Raw genomic sequence first — 23,572 nt, 5'->3', positions numbered from 1 at the left:
ACACACACAGCTGGGCTGCTCGCGGCGCACGCTCCTCTCTGCTGCTCTGACGTCACTCCCGGCTCCTGCTGCCTCAGATGGTTGTTTGATCTTTGACCAGAGCCTCTCACTGTGGGCCACAGTCAAACATCATACTATTATCATACTACTGGTATACTACTATCACACTACTATCACACTACTATCATACTACTATCATACTACTATCACACTACTATCATACTACTATCACAATACTATCATACTACTATCATACTACTATCACACTACTATCATACTACTATCACAATACTATCATACTACTATTATACTACTATCACACTACTATCATACTACTATCACACTACTATCATACTACTATCATACTACTATCATACTACTATCACACTACTATCACACTACTATCACACTACTTTCACACTACTATCATACTACTATCACACTACTATCACACTACTTTCACACTACTATCATACTACTATCACACTACTATCACACTACTATCATACTACTATCATACTACTTTCACACTACTATCATACTACTATCACACTACTATCACACTACTTTCACACTACTATCATACTACTATCACACTACTATCACACTACTTTCACACTACTATCACACTACTATCACACTACTATCATACTACTATCATATTACTTTCACACTACTATCATACTACTATCACACTACTATCACACTACTATCATACTACTATAACACTACTATCACACTACTATCATACTACTATCATACTACCATCACTCTACTGGTATACTACTATCATACTACTATCATACTACTATCATACTACTTTCACACTACTATCATACTATTATCATACTACTATCATACTACTATCACTCTACTGGTATACTACTATCATACTACTATCATACTACTATCACACTACTTTCACACTACTATCATACTATTATCATACTACTATCATACTACTATCACTCTACTGGTATACTACTATCATACTACTATCATACTACTATCACACTACTATCATACTACTATCATACTACTATCATACTACTATCACTCTACTGGTATACTACTATCATACTACTATCATACTACTATCATACTACTTTCACACTACTATCATACTACTATCATACTACTATCATACTACTATCACACTACTATCATACTACTATCACACTACTATCATACTACTATCACTCTACTGGTATACTACTATCATACTACTATCATACTACTATCACTCTACTGGTATACTACTATCACACTACTATCATACTACTATCACACTACTATCATACTACTATCATACTACTATCATACTACTATCACTCTACTGGTATACTACTATCATACTACTATCATACTACTATCATACTACTTTCACACTACTATCATACTACTATCATACTACTATCATACTACTATCACACTACTATCATACTACTATCACACTACTATCATACTACTATCACTCTACTGGTATACTACTATCATACTACTATCATACTACTATCACTCTACTGGTATACTACTATCACACTACTATCATACTACTATCACTCTACTGGTATACTACTATCATACTACTATCATACTACTATATTCATTATGTAATTTAATGGCTTTGTACTAGTTTTGTACCACACAACTTAGTTGGTTACAGTCTTCTTGTACAGATCATTACTGCATACCAAGTAATACTAATGCAAGTGTAAACTTAAGTTTCTAACAATAGGCCTGAATGATTAAAAAATGTTACATACCCCCAGATACTTATGTTATAAAAGCTCCAATACCCAGACAATTGGATCTGTGCCTCAGTGCAACTTCAATCAGAGGATTGGTGGCTTGATCCCCAGCTCCGGCAAGACACTTAACCACAAATTGCTCCCACAGGCTGTGTCTTTGTTGTATGAATATTAGTTAGTCCTGATGGGCAGGTGGCACCTTGCATGGTAGCCCTGTCTATTGGTGGAGATAATATCACATAGTCTACAAATGTAAGTTTTAACAATTTTGCTCTTCATGCTCTGTTTTATTTGATATTGGACATACTGAAGAACCTTGGAAAGACTTACTTGGGTACATCTGAAGTCACTATACTCTACTGATGTCAGAGCATCAGCTAAGGGATGTGATCTATACAAACAGCGATCACTTCTTTGCAGGACTGTGTTTGCAGTTTAATAGTCAAATACTCTGCAGTTTTTCATCACTTTTCCTTTTTTTCCTTATAGATTTCCTACATATGATCGTAGTCAAAACCTTCTAATGAGGCTGGTTTTCCGTCTCTGCACACTGATCATGTACATGTATAATTATTGGGGGTGTGCCTATCCTTGTGGAGCTGCCATAAATTGAGCTCATGCACTGTATGTATGCATGTAGGCTATAGCTATGATAGCATGTCAAGTATTAACAGCCACGGCAAGGAGAGGTATCTTAGCTTGTAAAGCCCCATCAACTTACAGAAATTGATGAACTAAACGTGGCATGCGGAAGAGTACATGTATTCATCTTGAACAGGGCCATGCTCAGTACATCATATAAAGGGTGACGAGGTCTAGGTGTTTTTTATTGCAGCTACTGTGCCTAGTGCAGGAATATTTGTAGGCCTACTGTTTTCGACATAAAAAAGACATTTATTTCGACATTTATTTGTAACATTTTAAGCGTGTATTTAATACATATTTTGAACATTTAATTTAAAAGAATGGTTTAATTCATTTGTGTTTGGCATTTGGGCTGGTCAAGAGAATGTAGCGTGTCCTCAGTGTGTTTTTGTTTCTTTGTAAAACATAACTCTGGTACACACGCCAACATGGTAGGTGGTGGTAATGCACCTTAACGCTGGTTGCCACCCGCCATCGAACTGAAAAAGAAGAAGAAGAAGAAGAAGAAGAAGAAGAAGAAGATGCTGTCCCTGGGACGTCATCAGGCCGCGCCGTATCGTGGAAACGTGGGACGAAGAGGGCGCGAGTAAAGAGGATACGAGTGAAGAGTCCCCACGTGAATCGGTGTGAACATGGCGTCGATTCAAGAGCCAGAGGTCCAGCTCGCTCAGAGACTAGCTTCCAACGAGAAGCCCATCCGGACCAAGGCTGTGAAGAAGCTGAGGAAATACATTAATGTCAGGTCTCACATCGCGACAGGTAACGTAGACTGTCCGCGCTACGCAGCTAGTTAGCTCTGTCACAGCTGGCTAGCATCAGCTCAAACGCTAGTAATAACTTGAATTGGGTAGCACGTTAACGAAACATGTATTGTTAACAGCGACTGGTTGGTTCAAACCATAACTGGTTGAAAGGGAATTGGTCCCAGTCTGATGCACGTGTGGTGTTGATAGCGACACTTGGTGAACACGTGTAGCTGTGAGGTGAAAGGCAGTTTGTGTGTAACTAGTTAAGTTAACTAGCTAATGTAACAGTTGAACGTAATTTGCATTGTCGCCACAATCACCAGAACAGTAACCTTGTTACAGTATTTGTTGCAAAATATTATTTTATGGTTACATAAAAAGTTCTGCAGATCTGAAACGGAAGATTTTGTCCACTGTCAAAATACGTTGTAGTTGTCTAGTCCATAAAATGTCTTTAAAAAATGGCCGCTGCTGTATTTGATTGCAGTGTAGTCCTGGACTCAGGACATGTCTCACACAGTCTTGTGTCCTCTTGTGTAGGTGGATTCACAGGTGATGAGCTGCTCAAGCTGTGGAAGGGTCTGTTCTACTGTCTGTGGATGCAGGACAAACCACTGCTCCAGGTATGCTGTGCTACTGTCTGTGTGCATGGCTTGCACACTCGTATCATGGGAATGGGAGCTGCTGTGAATACACACGGTGCATTTCATCCCTTTTCAGGCACACAATTAGTCCACTGTGGCTCAGCGGTAGAGCACGGTCGTCCAATCGGAGGAACGCTGCTTCGATCCCCGGCGCCGCTTGTCCATGTCAAAGTGGGCAATACACTTAAGTTAGTTCGTCAGAGTCCTGGTGTGCAGGTGGCACCGTGCCATCAGTGTATGAAAGTAGTGTTAAAGCTCGTGGTGCAACGGATCATACAACTCACGGCTCGGATCAAAGATCGGATCAGCACAAAAGAAAAAAAGGGAGCAAATATAACTTTTACTAATTGAGGATCATGATGATCCATGTTATTGTTTGATTATTGCAGCTGGTCTACAAGGTCTCCAGACTCCCAAAAATCATTCAAAATGTTATCCTCTTACTTTGTAATAGTCATTTATTATATGTTTTTTTTCTTTAAATAAAAAAACTAAATTCAAATGATAAGGAAATAAAAGATCGTATTTTTATGGATTGAAACAAATCTTGTCATTGGTAGTTTTAATGATGTATTATAATCTGTCATACATCCCTCTCTGATATCTATTTATGTTCTATAAACAACTGAGATTACATTGACAGTGGTGCCCTCCCTCCCGGGCGGGTTAAGTCCCCGGGAACGAAAGGTTGGGCCGCTGGTTGCTGTAGAGCTCACGGACTGAGCCGCCAGCCTCTTTAAACGTGTAGAGAATGTGCCCGTGAGGTCCAGCCAGCCTCAGAAGGGTCAAATATCTTTGGTTCATTATGAAGCTGTCGAGCTGCTGCAGTCGAGGTAATTAATGGGAAACACTGACCTCAGAGTTGTAGTGACGGCATCTTGATGAAGAATGAAAACCTACTCTTGAGTCCAAATCAGAGATATTTAAAATTGTCTGTCATAAATCCAAAACTGATTATAACCGTGTTCAGTCAGTCGCCCCTCTGCTGCCTGATTCAATGTCTCTGTTCATGCAGTCTTCACGTTTCTTCTTTAGGAGGAGCTGTCCAACCAGATCTCTACCCTCATCCACAGCTTCCATGATATTGATGGACGTAAGTTGCCCACGTCTGATTTCATAATGTGGTAGGATTCGATATGAGGCACATAAGAAAAGCTCTGCAGCCTGTTGCACCAGCTGTACACGAGCTCTCTCTTCAGTCAGGGTGTAGGTTCCACGCTCAACGAGTTGAGTTGGTACTAGAGCTATGTCGATGTTTGGTTGCACCAAGGAGAGGAAGATCTTTCTTTGTGACTCTGGCATTAAGTCCACTCTTACCAAAATATTGTTGCCAAAGTAACGTTTTTACTTTCTGTGGCCAATCAATGAAAAGCACTCTTTATGCTGCAGTTTAGAGAAGAGGTTCTAGTCTAAAATAGTTATTGTTAATCACCAAACATCAACCAAAGGGAAGATGAAGTAGAGCAAAGCGTTATGATCAACAGGTTGTGCAAACACAGGGTATTATAACGGTAACGTTACACTATTAATGGCCAGATGACATTATTATGTTATAACAGAAATCATGATAATTTACACCGGCAAAATGATTAAAGTAGTATTTGTTAATAAGGAAGTTATCTAACCAGATGTTTGCTTGTGACTGTGGCACAGAGGATATACAGTACGTGTTATTTTACATGTTGTGCACTTTATTGTGCATGTTGACAGAGCGCTGAAATGATCCAGTAGCAAAGTCATAGTGCCAGATGCACGTTGTCTTACGCCTAGCCTGTATGTTGTTACACATATTCAAATGTTAGGAGCACTTAAACTCCCACTTTAGTTAGTAATTACGTTTAAACAAGGCTACTTCTGAGCTTCAACATAGCTGATGCAACCCGGTGCTGTACTTTCATGATGATGATGATGATGATGATGATGTGCCGTTTCCTGCAGAGCTGTTGTACCTGGAGAGCTTCCTGCAGACCTTCAGGAGAGAGTGGACTGGTATCGACAGGCTGCGCATGGATAAGTTCTTCCAGGTTAGTGTGGAGAGAATGCTGAATGAGTTTTAGCTGTTTAAAGTAACTGATGCAGTGAGATGCTTCGCTCTGGCATGAAGTCTTTTGGTTTCGAACTCGTCGATCAGTGAGCCATAAAGCTGATTATTAATCACTGTTATCAGTACTCGGTAGAGTTGCACCGATGACACTATTTTATTTCAAAACAAGTACTTACAATTGAGTACTTGCTAGGACCGATATGAGTACTTAAAAGAAGCATTACAATTCTAACAATAAGTATGAATTCCTCACGATACTGTTCCTTAGTCAGAATCATATTAAGTTCTATAGTTTGCTTTGCGTTGGTTATTGCTACAGGCCTTCTACACAGCACACGTATTGATGTTTCAGGTGTAAGAATGATTAATGGCTGAATTCCATTTAGCTGTTTCATTTTTCTTGGTGTTGTGCATGCAGGCTCACTGTCGCCCTCACGGGACACTAGAACAGTCATACTTTGTGTAGCATCAGAACTTGATCCGGTATCCACCGCTTTGCAGATAACAAGCCGGACCTGTCAAATCAATTCCTCCTCATAGGTCAGTGTGGATTTCACGTCCTGCCAAGGGCTGTTCACATCTGGTCTCTATCTGAGACTCCATATTGGAAAACCCAGAACCCAGATAAAAACTAATTTCAAAAAGATGAGAATAGTTATCTGGGGAAAAGGTAGCTGTGACTCTCACAGAGGGGGCGTGTCTGTGTGACTCACAGAGGGGGCGTGTCTGTGTGACTCACAGACACGCCAACATGGTAGGTGGTGGTGGTAATGCACCTTAACGCTGGTTGCCACCCGCCATCGAACTAAAAAAGAAGAAGAAGAAGAAGAAGATGCTGTCCCTGGGACGTCATCAGGCCGCGCCGTATCGTGGAAACGTGGGACGAAGAGGGCGCGAGTAAAGAGGATACGAGTGAAGAGTCCCCACGTGAATCGGTGTGAACATGGCGTCGATTCAAGAGCCAGAGGTCCAGCTCGCTCAGAGACTAGCTTCCAACGAGAAGCCCATCCGGACCAAGGCTGTGAAGAAGCTGAGGAAATACATTAATGTCAGGTCGAGGGGGCGAGTCTGTGTGACTCACAGAGGGGGCGTGTCTGTGTGACTCACAGAGGGGGCGTGTCTGTGTGACTCACAGAGGGGGCGAGTCTGTGTGACTCACAGAGGGGGCGTGTCTACAGCACCAGACTCTCAATCTCCACCTCCTCCGTGATGAAGTGAGCGGTCAGTCTTTTCCTCTTCATAGAGGAACGATCTTCATACTGAAGTGGTGCGTGAGGGGATTTCATAGCGTGGCTCAAGCACTTTAACCTTTTCAACCAGATTTTGAAATCCTTTGTTTTCCACACCGGAGTGTGGCCTCATGTCTGCAGCAATAAAGACCCCAATAGATGTTGTAATAGCTTTAGCCCGGTCTGATTCTGACGCTTTCTAAATGCCCCGATGATACCTTGTTGTTGATGTGGCGTGGCCCCCGTCGCTGACAGACCATTCACCATTCAGACATTCACCATCAAATGCTTTTAACCTGCTCCACGACTGCTTTACATCTGTTCACTGACGCTCTGCAAAGATATTTAAAGACGTATTACCTGAAAACATACGAGCGGCAGTAAAACTGTATTTTACACTATGATTAAGCTGGAAAGAAAAGGTGCAGTTAATCCGCGGCTCACGTGTGTTGAGTGATCGACCACCAGCAGCCAGGCTCATATCCTGCTGGTATCAACACCTGATAATAAGTAACCAGTAACGATCAACACATGCATTACAAGAGGAGGAGCAGAGTACACGTCCTCAGAACTAACCGGGCACGGCTGCACTTCAACACAGTTCCATAAAGACGCCAGCTGTGTAATCTTTAAGTTATGATAATTGAGAGATTTTGGATGTTTTACGTCTCAATAATCCAAATGATGACTATTTTCTCTTCTCTTTTGTTAACAGCTGGTTCGCTTCATGTTCGGACAAACCTTTGAGATGCTGAAGAGGAGAAACTGGGAGAGCAGGTAATGTACTCAAACTTAGTCTCCAAAACCTTCTAGTCTCCTTCACGTCGTCTCCTTTAGGAGTCAATAACTCTGTACCACGCCTCCTCAGTGCGATTACCAGGTTTCTGGAGCTGCTGACGGCACACGTCCTGCAGAGCGGCAGCGGGGCGCCCAGCGGGCTGCAGTTCCACATCCTGGACCTTTACATGACCGAGCTGGCAGCTGTGGGTTCAGCAGAGGTACAGCACCGCCGCTGTCTGTTGGGGTTTAAGTGTGTCATTGAGAGCTGATGTTCTACAAACACAAAGTACTATTTACAAATACGTACAACCATGTATGTGTCATTTTGGGTTCTCACAAATGCATGTTCCAATCTACACACTGATACCGAGCAGCATGTACACACGCAACACAGTCAAACCAAAGCACGCATTACAGTCTGACATTCTACACCGCTACGGCCTTCCCCTACTCACAGCGCTTCTGACAGAACAAGCTGAGCTGCCAAATCACAACACGGGCACACATTTGAGTTCCTGGAAGTAAAAAGCTCTCTCCGCCCGTTCTACTAATGCCTCACATGATCTACAGAAGTAAACATCACAAGAAGACGGGCTATTTCTACATGTTTGTTCTTAATATCTGTCATCGGAGCCACCGGATCGGATTCTGGTGGAATCCGATGAAATCATGCAGGTTCACCAGAAACTCCTTCAGCTCAGAATCCAGCTACAGCAGAGACCGGTCCACCGTGACAGACCCAGATCTGGCTACACTGCAGCCTTGGACCTGCAGTCGGAGCTCCGGAGGGAGGAGGAGAGCTCAGCTCCCAGCAGCAGCGCCTCCTCCTCCTCCTCCAGGAGCAGAGCTTCTCCTCTCTGGGAGCCGACACCGACACCACGCTGCTGGAGACCCAGGCCGTATTGCTGTGCCCGCTGGAGGGAAGGGAGGCACGGGAGAACCAGAACCAGGACTGAGCGGGGCCGACTGTCAGACCTGCTGCAGTAGAATGAGAGGTTTTCTAAAGGGACTCTGGTGCTCACAGACACTACCACTTTAGTCCACAGGGACCAATTCAACTTCAAATGAAAGTTCCTTGTAGTAACTTTAATGTTTTGAAAAAATCATGTGCTTAGCAACTCCTAGTAGATCTCTATACACGAGTAATTAGATCCATTGAAAGAGCACTGCAATGGCAAATGGACAACTTTAGGCCTCCAAGTGAATGTTTGAAATAACGTGAAGAACAGTGTAGAGAAGTAAATATAACATCCTATCAGATGAGTTCATGAAATAACAATATGCGTGGTTGCTTCTTAAATCTTCTGGAACACTTATCCATGTCCTCCACACCTCGAGACTTAACTACTGCAATATACGTACGGCACATCCCCCAGAACCATCAACGGACTACAAAGCATCCAGAACTCTGCCCGTCTGCTCTCCCACTCCACCAGAGACACTGAACCTCTCGCTGCTCCTCGGGGGCAGCCCACTGCTCCCTGAAGACTAGGGACGGGTCAAATGCACAGAACAAACTTCCCCACTGCGGGACTAATGAGGGATCGATTCATCTTTAAACTTAATCACCCCAGTCCTTCAGAACCTCCACTGGCTCCCATACAGCAAAGAATCCAGTTCAGGATTCTCCTGATCACATACAAAGCCCTCCACTACCCTAAACCCCTTCATACCTTTCTGACCTCCTGCATCGACACGCTCGCAACCTCAGATCCGCCGATGCCAACCTCCTTACCCCCCCTACTCTGTCCAAGCATCGGACCTGGGGGGGGCAGGGCCTTCTCCATCGCTGCCCCTCCCTCTGGAGCTCCCTCCCCCAACACCTCAGACATTCTCCTCACTCACCACTTTCAAAAGATCATCCAGTTAAGTTATGTAGTGTCTTTTTACTGTTCATTCGTTTATCTAATGCTTTGACTCTGTTTTTACCATGTGCCTTTTGAGAACCTTGGAGCGCGATACCAGATCCATGTTATGAATACAGCTGTTTGCTGTGTTGTTACCCTGGAGGGTTTCCAGGTCTGAGTGGTCTGATGAACGCTGTTTACATCCTTGTTAACAAGATGAGAATGGTTGCATTGTGATGCTGACATCCTTTATTGCATCATGACCTCTGCTGTATATGTACAGTAGATTCACGCTGCCTGCGTCCAGCCTCAGAGCCTCCAGCATGGCTGTGGATGCTGTTCTTAGCCACTGATGCTGCCTCTCTAGTTGTTGTGAGACTTCCACTCTTACAGTACGTTTAGTTTGATTCCAGCTCCTTGTTATGAGGAAATACAATAATGCCACAATGATCCTTGTTTCTTTTCTTTTCACAGCTCACTGCTGATCAGAACTTGATATTCATCGAGCCATTCTGCAAAACGGCAGCCAAAACCAAGGAGTAAGTCCACACCGGCTCACCTCTTCTGCTGCAGTTATTCTCATGCTCTCTTACACTTGAGCAATGTAATAACAGAAGTTAAGAATAGACGATGCCCTGCAGAACAGGATGTTAGGAGTCTGTATCCCAAGTCTTTATTTCATTGGAGATGGTCTTTCATGTTGTTTTCTGTATGTGATGATGGTGCAGCTGGAGTTCTCGTGGATATTGTGCGGCGCCTGTCAAATTTCAAAGTGGCTTTGCAGTTTCTGATCAGCCGTAGTAGAAAAGAACCATAGACACACGTACACTACGTCTATTAATGCACAGCAGGGCGCATGTTCTATTCTCTTAACATCTTAGTTCTGATGGTAAGTTATTTACCTCCGCCTTAATAAAGGTGTTGGACGACTGTGGAGGGCAGGGCCGTCCTTCAGTCGGAGGATCGGAGGTTCGATCCCCGGCTCCGCTAGTCGCACGTCGATGTGTCCTTGAGCAAGACACTTAACCCCAACGTTGCTCCTGTAGCTGAGCCTACGGTGTGATTTCTGAATTGTAATGTAAAACCAGTTGCCCATATACGATCCTATCACCAGTAAGCACAAGCTGAATACAGAGTCTCTGACATCTGACTGGAACATCAAAGCTTCAGTGGCAGGAGATTCCAAACTATTGAACGGTTGTTTATGTTGTTCATGTAATATAAATCTATCATTTCTTCTGTACTTCAAAGGTCCAAGTTGACTAACGCAGCTTGTTTTTATGTTAGGTCCGGTGCTAACCACTTCCATCCTCTTCTTTTCCTGTCTGTGTCGCCAGTCTGTCTCTTTTCAGTGCCATCTGCAACAGCATCCTCAGCACCATCATTGACCAGGCCCCTTTCGCTGTCGAAGATTTGATGAAGGAGCTGAAAGCAGCTGAGCACTCAGACTCCGACTCGGGACAAGCTTCTGAGGAGGACGACGACAACGAGGAACTAAATGAGAAGATCAGCAAACCGGTCGCCAAGAAACGGACATGGAAGCAGATCAACGGTACCTTCCCAAAAGAAACGCATAAAATACAGACTGCATGTTTTTTGCCCCAAAGTGCACAGGATTAGCTTAAAGTGGACATGTTTGTAAAGGGGGTGCTGGTGGTGGGCCGGAGCTGCTGCTAACTTGGGGGCTAATCACATCACTTTAATCATCAGCTGGCTGACAACAGCAGCAACAGGAACTTAGCCTGGGTGTCTTCAAGGGTCTTTGAGTTGTAGCATTTATTCACTGACTAATAGACTGTACACACGCTCTCTCGACTGGACACGTGCTAACATTACACTGAGTTTGTAATACACTGGTTTAAACCCAGACAGCTGACAACCTCTCAGCTAATCTAAATGATGTGGTGCAGACTTACTGGGGTCTGTTCTGCACAGACACTGCACTGTGATAAACTGTGGATTTAACCTGTCTGTGGATCAGGTTATCAGTGCAGCTGGGCGACTCATTAGGCTCAACAAACGAGAGGTTAATGCCATGCCGGCGTAGTGGTATCAAATGTAGTCCACAGATTTGTGGACTTTGTCAGAGGGGCATAAATGTGCTTCAATGGCTGCCGGCCCCGCTGTCTATCTTGTTCCTGCATCCTGTGCAGACCATACAAACAAGCCACAGCACGTTTCCCCCACAGCAGAGCGGTGATGAGGGAGCCTCAGTGCTGACACGGCGCGGTGGAGAGTCTGACTGTAGACGAATACACTGATACAATGTGTCATATGTAGTTATTCATCCATGCAATGTTCTCATTGCTATTGACAGAGACGGTAAACAGTGTGTGTCACTGGATATAGTAGCAGGTGCTGTTTTTAATGAGGTAAATTGTGCTGTTTTTATTTTTATTTCAGGCAATATACCAAGTGAAGATGAAGATGATAGTGATGATGCTGAGCTTCTTCAGGGGGTAGACTCAGACACAGAGGGGTCATGTGATGAAGACGTTGGACAAGTCCTACAGGTGAGGACTTTCTCTCTATTTCTATTCAATGTTGTTCTTTTGGGATTTATGTGTTGGTCACACATTTCACTACCTCACTGATGAGTCCTGAAGCCAGCAATGACTCAGCGTTTTAGTTCCACTCAAAGTCGATGGGTTTCAAGTTAGATGCCTGAATTAAGATCTGTGTTAAAACAAGCTTGAGAGATTTTAGCATTTTGTTCCACAGCATAAAATACTTTGGTAAATACCTAACTTGTGAATTCTAAAGATTGTATTGTACGTGTCTTAAACAGGCGGTGGCTAAAGGAGACTACGTGCTCACTTCTGTCTGTGTGTCATCCCTGCATCACTCGATGGTGCTGCATGTTATAGCCAGGCGGCAACCTCCGGCTCTGCCGAGTGAAGCCAATGCAAGTGTCTTAAAGCTGCATTCTCTCTAGTGACCACCAGGGGGCGACTCCTCTGGTTGTATAGAAGTCTATGAGAAAATGACTCTACTTCTCTCTTGATTTATTACCTCAGTAAACATTGTAAACATGAGTTTATGGTCTCAATCTCTAGTTTCAAGTCTTCTTCAATACAGCATGATGTTCATTTAGTACATTATGGTCCATTTAGAGTCAAACAGACCATAAAGCAGGGAAGGCACGGTAGCTTTATTTAAGTTTAGTTTCAGAACAATGGTCGTTGAGAAGTTGTGAGGATGGCACGCACCTTCCAGACTTGGTTTATGGACCCCATTTCAAAAACAGTGCTCTGCTTTTATTCTTCAACATGAATCCTAAGGCGAGCAGTCTGCAGCTCCTCCTGGGTCAGCTGTCTGTTAGACCGTAGGAACGGTGGTATTACAAGACTGACGTATTGCTGTATATGATAAGAAGTTTGTGTTACCAAAAACTCCTGACGTAACCGTCCCCATCCTGATTTAAAACAACAACAACAACGTTTAACTCGGTGGAGAAAGTCCGTTTTGTTGTAACCCAGTGGTCCATCGTTCATTCAGAATCTCGTGGCATTTGAACCTGCAGACATCGGTGCACTGTCCCATCAACAACAGTCGTAACTTCCCACCTTCTCTCGCTGTTTCTCCTTTATGATCTTGGTCCTCAAAGGGCATTAAATTCATCCCATATCTATCAGTGGACGGCAAGTTGGATTTGTTTACACAACTCTGAGTTTTTTCGATTGACTATAGTCAGTGTTTTCGATGTATCCAGAATAGACATTTTGTCCAGAAAAGCATTACTGCCTTTCCAGTTCCTCTTGATATATACTGCAAAGGTGTAATTTCCGTTCTCTTTAACAATGTGTGTGACATCATCCTTCACTGCAAGACGTGAGGAGACTTTGGGAGAGCCACATTGGTGAGGAATTGCTCGAGGATCCATGGAGAGCTGTGCTTGACTTGATGCATACCTCTTCCCCTGCTGCTAGGCACAGCTTGACACAACTCCAGATTGTTTTGGCCGAGGCAAGAGTGGTACAACGTAGACCTTCCATGCCCTCGCAGTGAGCGTCAACCAGCAGATCACTTGCATAAGATCTGGTCATGTCCCAAACTTGGCACATTTTAGTATCAATACTAAATGTTTCAAAGAGACATTCCCCCCCCCCCCAGTCCCATATGTGCCTAATTTAAATCTTGCCCCTGAAACTCGCTCCTGTAAAGATGAAGCTTCTGCAGTCGTAGCTTCCTCTTCTGGGAGGAACAGGGAGGAACAGGGCATCCTAACTTTACTAGAGGTTGGGTGCAGGGAGTTTGGGAAGGTACCTTAACAGCTGTAATCATTTGGATGATGCTGCTGTGCCGTGCTTGTATACATTTCTAATATATGCTGCAAAGAAATGTATGGCGGGTTTAATGGAAAATCAATTTTTTAAAAAGTCTAAACTTGAACGGCAGAACCCCCGTGTGAAGGATGCAAACAGCAGTTTTCAGCTTGTTCACATTAGCTGAGGGAAGAAAACCAATGTGAAAACTGGTATGTTTTTGAAAATGTCTTGTAGAAATGCAAAGTCTTCTATTTATTAAATGTGTAAAGAGATTAAAGGGAATTGCCTGAAAGGGTTGATTATTGGAAGTCATTCATTCTCCGGCTCTGACTTTCTGTTTTGTGGATCAGTCAAAGTTTATCATGCAAGCTTTCTTTCTGTTCAAGAAGAAATAATTTGAACAAATATTCATGAGTGTGACTTAGATGGTGGATGTTTAAAATGGTGATGAATTGGTTTTGATTTCTGAGTATTTGTGTGTTTTTCAGTTCAACTATGCCGCCCTGGCAGACAAGCTGTTTGAGTTAGCCAGTCGGAGCAGCACACCCAGCAGGAACAGACAGAGACTCTACAAGATCACCAGAGTGTGAGTAGATGCTGTGACACTACACTTCACCACATAAGGAACTGCAAACTCCGATTGCAGTTCTAAACCAGAGAGGTGAAGGAGAGCCAGCACAGAGGCTCCAGATTGAAAACTTTGTTCCACAACATTCTTGTCAAAGTGAGCGTTCATTCTAGGCCGACAGCTCATCAGTACCACAGACTCGAGGGATTGGTGGAAGTGCTTTAGCACCCCTGGCTCTGGCTATAAGCACCAGAGATCTGATGCTTTACAGCAAACACTTGGGACATAACGTTAGCACCATGGTCTGGTTGAATGAAATGGCGAACCGAAGGTGGTACAGAGTTTCACCAATCCCTTCACTACCATGTTAGCTTTGAGAGAAGGTGGTAGAATTACCTCAGGGTATCCAGTGGCTGCACACATAACGTCAGGAGATACTGGTAACCAGATTCTAACTTGGGCAACGGACCTACACAGTTGATGAGTCTCTCAAATGGCTCCCCCATTCCAGGTATGGCATGAAGCGGAGCTTGAGGCATCGCTTGGTTTGGTTTCCAACCAACTGTTGTGCATGGCAAGAGTGGCCATGTTTAGAAATATCACTTCTCCAACCAGGCCAGATGGAATGATTCAGTGTGCTGTAATAAGTTCTGGTTATCAGCTGAAGGAGCCCACATGAGCATCCCATCCTCCCAGTAGTACCGATCTCATCTTTAGGCAACACTGCTGCAATGCACTCAGCCAAGGAAGGGCTGACCATCTGAGCGGCTGTGAGTGGCTCCCTGCCACCCTTTAGCTGGCTACCAGAGTCAACCCGTTAGGTGACCAGACTGAACAATGTCACCTAAATGGACTCGGTTACAGGAGAGTTAGTGGACAGGTTACTCAGAAGACACAGATTATAATGTCCACGAGGTAGAGCCATAGACATGTCTGTTAGCTCTACGAAATGGCGAAAGTGTTTCCTGCTGATGTTGTTACTCGTGCCAGACAGCGCTGTGTAACCAGGATGATCCACTGATCAACCATGAATGATCTCTGCCTCAATCTGAACTCATCAATGTTTCCTTCTTCTTCTTCTCTCACCCTGGTGTGTTGAATGGCAGACTGCGTGATCTGAATGAAGGTAAGAGTTGATGATCACACTCGCTTTAATATTTATGAAAACTGAATTGTTCTTGATCGTTGACCTCGTCCTGTCTCCTCTCAGGCATCTTCCCTCAGGATGAGTATCCGGAGGAGGTCTCCACAGATGAGGATGACGACATGTTTGGCAGCAGGAAGAGGATCAAGAGAGGTCGCATGGAGGGGAACGATGAGAGGGTGCCAGGAGCCAAGAAAATGAAAGGTATCCCATGTTAGCACATTCACCTCCTGCCTCTGCAACATTTTAAATCTGCTGTTGAATTTATGGATCTATGGATTTATGGATTTATGGACGAGGGCAGTGAATCAAACGAGCAGTGGAACATGTTCTCTGTAGGGCTGTGCCACATCCAATCAATGTCAGCAAACATCCCAGAATGATTTAATGCAGAAACATTAAGACATCAAACACGTATTACTACTTTACAGTTAAATAGTTAACATTTATTCCAACATGAAAAAAAGCAGCAAATAACACTTTGACAAACTTTCTTATTGTTGTCACCCTCACAGGTAATTCAGTATAATATAATAATATATATATATCATATAATAATATTCAGTATAATAATATATATCATATAATAATAATAATATTATTATTCAGTATAAATATAACGTGTATGTGTTGAGATGCCCCTGTGGACCTTGTTATAGGAGGTAAAGATCAGGAGAAGTAAACATGAAGTGTAATTATGAATACTGATGTTAAATTAAGCTATGATGAGTTTTCACTGTTCATTTAACATCTCGTTCTTTCAAAGCAGTTTTCTGTCTGCAGTATGCAGCTGTTGTTTTGTGGTGTTTTGTGTTGTATTTGAATGTGAACAGTGTTGACGTTGCATAAATCTTGAGGATCCACTGAGCTCAATGATATTCATTTGTGATGCTGTTAGTTCACACAGTGAGACCATTTAAAGAAGAGATGAAACCTGTTGTGGCCTCGAGGATAAACACAGCCTGATGAAACCCAACGAGCACAAACTAGAGACCCTCGGAGCATTCGGGACATTCAGAACGATCAGGTGGTTTGCTTCAGTTGCAGCATTGAATAAGATGGGCCTGCATGTGTCTTATGTCTCAGCGGTCATTTTATGCCATTTAATGTCGGGCTCTTGATTCAGAGGAGACACCACCGGGTAGTGATGGCGAGATGAAGCTTCATGAAGCTTTCCATCTAACTGGTTCACTCATGGGCCGAAGCTTCACCTGCTCTACTGCGCCATCAAGTGGACAATACATGTAAAACAGGCAGAGTGATTATAATGACACCATGGCTTTGGTGTGTGACGCTTTGAATTGAATGAATGAATGATGTTTGATGCTCGAATAGTTTGCAAACAAACGCGCAATAAAGTCCCAAGTCCACAAGATGTGAGGAGGGATCCGTTGCGTTTCGCTGCCTCTTATATTTCCAATTGCACGCCAAACCCGTGAACCATTCCCTGAATCAGTCACGTGGTACGGACGAACGTCACCACATACGTCATCAACACAAGCCTCCATACGCGATTCACTAAAATCTCCCTGCATTACTCGACACGCGCTTCGAAGCCTCGACACGGAAGCACACATCACTACTACCGGGTCACTCATCACTTCAGGAGGGATGCTTGCCTCATTAAACTGACCAAATCTAATTATCACCACAGGTTAAATGACAACCATACCTGAACATAGCGCTGCCTGTGACTGTTGAATGTCCTACATCTTGTCCCGAGTCTGTTTATCATAACTGGAGAACTACATTTAGTCTCCTTGCAAAGCTCTTCATGTAATGACACATATTTGATCTGTGTCTCTGCTCCTTCAGGGGGAAAGGAGGCTTCCACACCCGACAAGCAAAGCAAGGACTCAGTGAAAGATGGCGGTGAACCAGCTGACCTAACTGCAAATGAAAACAACAAGAAGAAGAGGAAGAAGAAGAAGAAGAAGAAGAAAGCCCTGCAGGATGGAGGTGCAGACGGATCTGGACAGGAACAGACTGTGGCTCAAAGTACGACTAAAGAGACTGGAGGAGGTCTGGAGTGTTCACAGAAAGGAGATTTGGAAAAGGAAGCACAGACGCACAGCTCCCTCACATGTGTAAAAGTGACGGCGGCAAAGACTCCAGAGAGCCAGTCAGAAGCTCTGCTCCTCTCTGAAGTAAAGGAACGGCCTCCAATTCCTGTCACTGAAGAAAGCAGCCAAGCCACTGACTGCACCAGTGACAACATGCACCAATCTGTAGAGACCAGAACGAGGCAGACTTCTGAGGTGACGGAGGCAGCAGAGGAGCAGCAGGCTCCTGTTGGAACAGAGCCACATGCTGCAGTCTCAGGGAAGAAGAGGAAGAAGGGCCTGAAGGTGAAGGTACAGACGGAGGAGATTGTGGCCAAACTGCAGGTCAATGCAGAAGCAGAGATCATTCCAGTAAGTTTTGAGGAGTCGGCAGAAAAAAACACTGCAACCACATCTGAAAGTGATTGTCCAACACCTGCCAAGCAGCAGAAGAAGAAGAAGAAGAAGGGTCCAACAGCTGAGAAGAACCTCAAGGAGGTGCAGGTGAGTGGTGTGAGCACACCTTATGAGGAGTCAGAGGGAGGTGACCCAACCGCTGGACTTGAGAAGCCAACTGATTCCATCACCCCATGTGATAAGAAGAGGAAGAAAAAGAAGCTCAAGGCTGATGAAGGACCAAAGGTTGAGGAAGAGGGAAAACACACAAACGCTGAAGTCAGATCAGTTGTCGAGGAAGCGTCACAAGATGCCACCACAGCGCCACTTACGAAGAAGAAGAAGAAAGGCAAGCAAGAGGCTGCATCACTTGATGGAAACACTGAAATCCAACTGAAGAAGAGGAAAAAGAACCTGAAAGAGTGTCAGACTTCAGAGGAAGCAGCGGCCGTGGATGCTGAGAAGCTGCCGTTTAAGATCACCAAGACAGCACCAGCTAAGAGAAAGAAGCTGGCAGCAGCCCAAGTGGACGTAACGGATAAAAGCCAGCTGCAGGTGGTTTGCAACGTTGACGCAGAGCTCACATCGGGTGAAACTGAAGTGGTCTCTTCCGCCGGGAAACCGAGGAAGAAGAAGAGGAAGATCCCCGTGGTCTTTGAGTACGAGGCCGATGAGCTGGAGGCTGCAGAGATCAACGGGGCTCCAGAAGAAGATACCGTGACCCAGAAGTCCAAACCAGACAGTGTGAGTGTTTAATAAGGTTAAAGGGTTCAGGCTATCTGATAACACTGAGACATAACTCACCTGTAAATTAATTTTCCCTTTCAGGACGTTGGAGAGTCCTCCACTCCTCTTCGCACTAAAAAGTCCCAAAAGAAGGCAAAGACTTCCTCCGGCTCGGCGTCTGACTTCGTCACCTTTCAGAGCAACGCCACAGTCCCAACACCGCTCTTCTGCAGAACCAAGAGGAGCCCCAGCACCCCGCTGTCCAGCAAGAAGGTGAACGTAAAGAACAGTGAGAACTGAGCACCAAAGAAATGCTTTAACAAACCTGTCGGTCGTGTGAAAGTTAATCATCTGCAGGATTTATGGTGTTTGCTCATTAAAGATGGCAGATGCAGACCTCATGCCCTCAATGTTGTGTCAAAGTTTCCTTGTGGCATCAAATATTGATATTTTTCAAGGTACTCAAACTGAAAGTCAGAAGTTCCAGTATTGTGTCATCGATACTGAGGTCACAGATGGAGCTAAGCAACGGTAATGTCCGTAGACCGGACGACACGTCTCCACTTCCTCCCACACTACAGAAGGGACGCCAACGTAACCCTAGTGGCCCTCTGGTCATCTGGGACAGACGCTGCCCGTGGATCGTGGTATTTAGGTCAACCGCCCGAGCCCGGCCACAGCGCGTTAGCGTGAGCCACCTAGCTGCTGCACTAGCATGCTGCTACTTCTCTCAGAGCAGCTGTCAATCATGACATCACAACTCCTCTGTCAGCCTTGACCAACTAGTTAAACACACTCACTTGAACCAGACATGGCAAAGATACCATTTTGGAAAATTGTATTTGACGTGTACTTTCTAACATGGAGGGGGCGGGGCTTATGACCTATACAGCAGCTGGCCACCAGGGGGCCAATGAGGTGTCCTGTAGCTTTGTGTTAGTTTATACTAATGAAGTCTGATGTTTAAAAATAGCCCAACAGTAAAGCTTATTTTAAATTAGGATAAACTAAGTCATTCAAAAACACTGTAAAGGCAATAGTGCTGCTGAGCCACACACACACACACACACACACACAGTGTTGTGTTTCCATTGCTTTGGAGCAGTGGTTGTTAAAATTAGATTTATTATAATTATAATTGCACTACGTGTTGTAACACGTGATATTGGTGTTCAGGCGTGTTTTAATGGACAGAATTCATGTAGAAAGCGGTGCTGAAGCTGTGTGTGGTGATCGTGATCGTTTTAGTTCTAAACTGGCTTTAAACAGAAACGTGTTGGTGTGGATGGAACAAGAGACTGTTTGCCCAGCTGTGTGAGGATGGACACACACACACACACACACAGCTCTCACCCACTATAAAGGTTTCTGTGACGTCGATAGTGTGTTGGTAGATACATGTGTTGAGCATGATGGCAGACGGAGGAAGACCGTGTCAACATCCGCTCTGGGTGTTATTCCTTCATGTGTTTTGTGCGGTGAGTTAGTGTCTGGCTCAGAGGCTCAGTGGTAGAGGACTCGTCAGATCAGTCCATGTGTCCTTGGGGAGACAGAATACTGGGCCTTAGGTGTATGTATGGTTGGATAGTTCTGATGGGATGGGTGAATGATGACCTGTAGTGTTAAAGAGCTTTGAGTGGTCAGAAGACTAGAGAAGTATAAGTACAGTCCATGTACCATGTGATGGGACCATATCAGATGATGCTGTCAGCAGGTTTTCCTCGGCACATTTTCGAGGTATTGGAATGTAAATCTGCTCCTCGGTCCAGAGCTTTATCCAAACCTGAGTATGTTATCAGCTGAGTCTTTAGTTCAGCGGCCTGTTCATTGGAGCAAGTGTGGAATCTACAGAGAACTAAGAAGGTACGATGGTGTGATTAAAGGAAAGTCCACAGCAGATGTTCTACCCATAAGCTGATCAGATTTACTCTCCTTTCATCTCTATCTAGAATAAATGAAAACCATTATTATGTAACCGTGTGTGACTTCTTCTCTCTGTTTGTATTTCACAGAAGAGTCAAAGTCCCAAATCACTGTCCAAGAAGGTGACCTTCGGCCTCAAGAACAACAAGACGGCTGGTAAGAGATGGGACACTGATATTTATAACTGTTAACAAAGTTGTTTTCTATGTTAAAATGGGATCACTAGTCAGAACCTAACGGACGTATTTAGAGCAGAATCTCCAGTTCATTCTGCAAAATGTAGCAAATGTAAGAAATGGCTCTTTGGACAAAACAATGTTGCTAAATACAAATGTACAGAGTCCAAACTCACAAGACCAGAGCATAAAGAGTCAGAATCAAATAAGAAAAGGCTGTTTAGTTAGTTAGTTGAATTGAAAGCAGTGGTTTGTATAGAAATAATATACTTTTACTCCACTAGTTATCTGCCAGCTTTAGTTACTTTGCAGATTCAGATTTATAAGATAATGAACTTCTAGATGAATGTTATTATAGATGAACCTCCCAGCCGTATATAAAGTCACTACAGTGAGCTGCTGAACACCTTTGAAGTCCTTTGAAGTTCAGTTAATCTCTTCTTCTTGTTTTGGTGTAACAGCTTTTGTAACGACGTAACATTTACTTTCCCGTGTCCTGGTGCAGAGTTTCGGAAGACTGATCGCAGCCTACTTGTGAATCCAGACAGCGCGTTGCGAGTGCCCTTTGACCCCAAACAGAAACCCAAGTTTGGGGTCTTGAAGTCTCCGCCCACACCGCTCACCGCCAGAAAGACCCCCAAGACCCTCAAGGCCAACAGGACCAGCACCACTACTCCAAAGAGTACTCCTAAACGCCGACCGTCAGCAGCAGACTTCTTCTAGCGCTGACGGGCTGCAGAGAGACGCACACGGCCTTCTGGAGAGAGAGGCTGTGTGTTTGTACTTGCATCTGATATCAGTGTTACTTTCTGCCTCATTGAGCGGTTCAATGTTTTAAGTTACTATTACAGTTTGTCCAATGTAATCAACTTTTCAGTTAGTGTGTGATTGAGTTTGATACCGAACAAAATAAATTATATTTTAGGGGGAAAAAAATAAACAAAATGGTGAAACATCAATAGCTGTACTACATCGTCTCATTACTTCAGTCAAACTCAAGACCTTCTGATGCAAACAGGACGAATGTCAGAGTCAAAGTAAAGAGTGGTAAAGTGTACCTCTGTTTAGCTTGGATCATGTTCTCATTAAAGAAGTGTGGTCCAACACGACCAACGCATTTCAGACCTTCAGCCTTTCATGTGAATGAGGTCAGTCCGTCAACGCAGCGGGGTCCAACACATCCCTGTAGCCCTGTTTCTGCCACAGCTACAGGCTGCTGCAGAGGCATCTCAAGCAACGCATGCAAGACTCCAATCAATGTGGTGAACGTATCGTCCTGTGTGCAGTGAATCCAGAAGGTGCGTGCGTGCGCGCGTGCACACACACACACACACACACACACACACTTGTGTTCACGTCAGTCTGAAGACGCTGAACACATTCTTGCATTTCATGAAGCTGTGACAGCCTGCTGTCCTGCCTGTGGGATGCTGCTGAAGTCATCTTGTGGTAGAAGTATTGCAGGTACAATGCATGTCAGCTAAACAATGTGTGATTAAGTTAAAGGCATAGTTCTGGTCTTTGAAGTGGGGTAGTCACTGATCCATAGTCGGTGTATTACCGAGAATAGACGGCGGTCAGCCCCAGAGTCCCAGCACCCTAAACAAAGGTCCACATAACACGTCAATACCAGTTCAAGTATATTGTGGATATATCAATGTGTACCTTGCAGTGAGACCGCTGTTCACTCCGTTTCCGATGGCGAACTGAAGCAGTTATCTCTGCTCTCGCCAAAGCTACAGACACCATTGAAGAGTAACATCTGACCTCTCGGAACATCGCTTTGTTTGTGTTTGTGTGACTTTGGTGAATCTCAACCAACAAAATGTAGTAAAAGCATGACAAAATGATTCATAATTTAGTGATCCAATATTAAATACACCAAGTTTTACAGGAATATGGTAAAGAGCGGGGTTGTGATTAGCAGCAGTGGGGTTCTGTTGAGCGTGTTGCAGAGGGTCTGTGAGAGGAGATGATGGTCAAAGGAATGGCTATACTGGTCCTGGTAGGAGAGCTGAGGGGTGAGGAACTAGAGGACGGAGGTTGAGACTTAACAGTCTTTCGGCCCCACATGAACTAGAATTCTCTAAGGAGAGAGTGCAGTACATTCTGGAGTTTATCCAGGATGATGGGGACAGTGGCTCCTGGGATACAGTGAATGGGAACGTTTATGAACTATATGTTACGGCTATGGAATCTCCAATGATCGGCGTAATTGGGGGGAAGACGGGAAGAGGAGATGGTGCATGCAGACTGCTTGGACAGGATGGTGGATTTTGAGTAATCTACGTCTGCGCAGGCGAACAGGGGTAAGGAGACGAGGACGCCCCGGGAAGGCCTCCTGAGGATCTTATTATGACCACCTTCAGCATCGTATGGAGGACCTTCCTGGGATGGAGCCTTATCCAACAGGATTGTGTAGCCGTTGGAGAGAATTAAAGGAGATTCCGGAGAATCCCCAGCTGAAGCTCTCTTTTGGGCACAGCGCACCACCTCTGTCCAGGACGGCTAGGTCCATGGATTGCGTCTTTTGGTGTGCTGACTAGAGAAGTTTAACAGTTAGTTAGCACCTCTTTACTAGATGATCAACCTGTCTTCACTAACAGGCCAAGTACCACAGTCCTTCAGAGTAGCTGTAATTAA

General features: G+C 44.3%; 1 protein-coding gene across 2 annotated transcripts; it reads left to right on the top strand.

Annotated features, from left to right (window-relative positions):
• The first annotated feature begins 2,879 nt into the window (after positions 1-2,879).
• rrp1 (ribosomal RNA processing 1) lies at positions 2,880-21,888 on the top strand. 2 transcript variants are annotated; one of them, XM_076081020.1, is made up of 16 exons: positions 2,880-3,155; positions 3,683-3,765; positions 4,822-4,879; positions 5,725-5,810; positions 7,775-7,836; positions 7,928-8,057; positions 10,161-10,225; positions 11,024-11,238; positions 12,090-12,199; positions 14,443-14,540; positions 15,629-15,648; positions 15,733-15,870; positions 17,482-18,848; positions 18,933-19,103; positions 20,843-20,909; positions 21,435-21,888. In XM_076081020.1, the coding sequence occupies exons 1-16, from the start codon at positions 3,029-3,031 to the stop codon at positions 21,650-21,652; spliced, it is 3,015 nt and encodes a 1,004-aa protein (XP_075937135.1). In that variant the 5' UTR covers positions 2,880-3,028; the 3' UTR covers positions 21,653-21,888. The 2 variants fall into 2 exon arrangements, with proteins under 2 accessions (XP_075937135.1, XP_075937137.1); XM_076081022.1 differs by lacking the exons at positions 2,880-3,155; positions 3,683-3,765; positions 4,822-4,879; ... (1 more) ...; positions 7,775-7,836; positions 7,928-8,057 and adding an exon at positions 8,085-10,058.
• Positions 21,889-23,572: the final 1,684 nt, after the last annotated feature.

Source organism: Anarhichas minor, unplaced genomic scaffold, assembly GCF_050575085.1.
Source record: "Anarhichas minor isolate MPS153535 unplaced genomic scaffold, ASM5057508v1 ptg000078l, whole genome shotgun sequence".
Taxonomy (NCBI): Eukaryota; Metazoa; Chordata; class Actinopteri; order Perciformes; family Anarhichadidae; genus Anarhichas; species Anarhichas minor.
The sequence above is the reverse complement of the archived record's forward strand: the minus strand, read 5'-3'. Positions and strand labels throughout refer to the sequence as shown.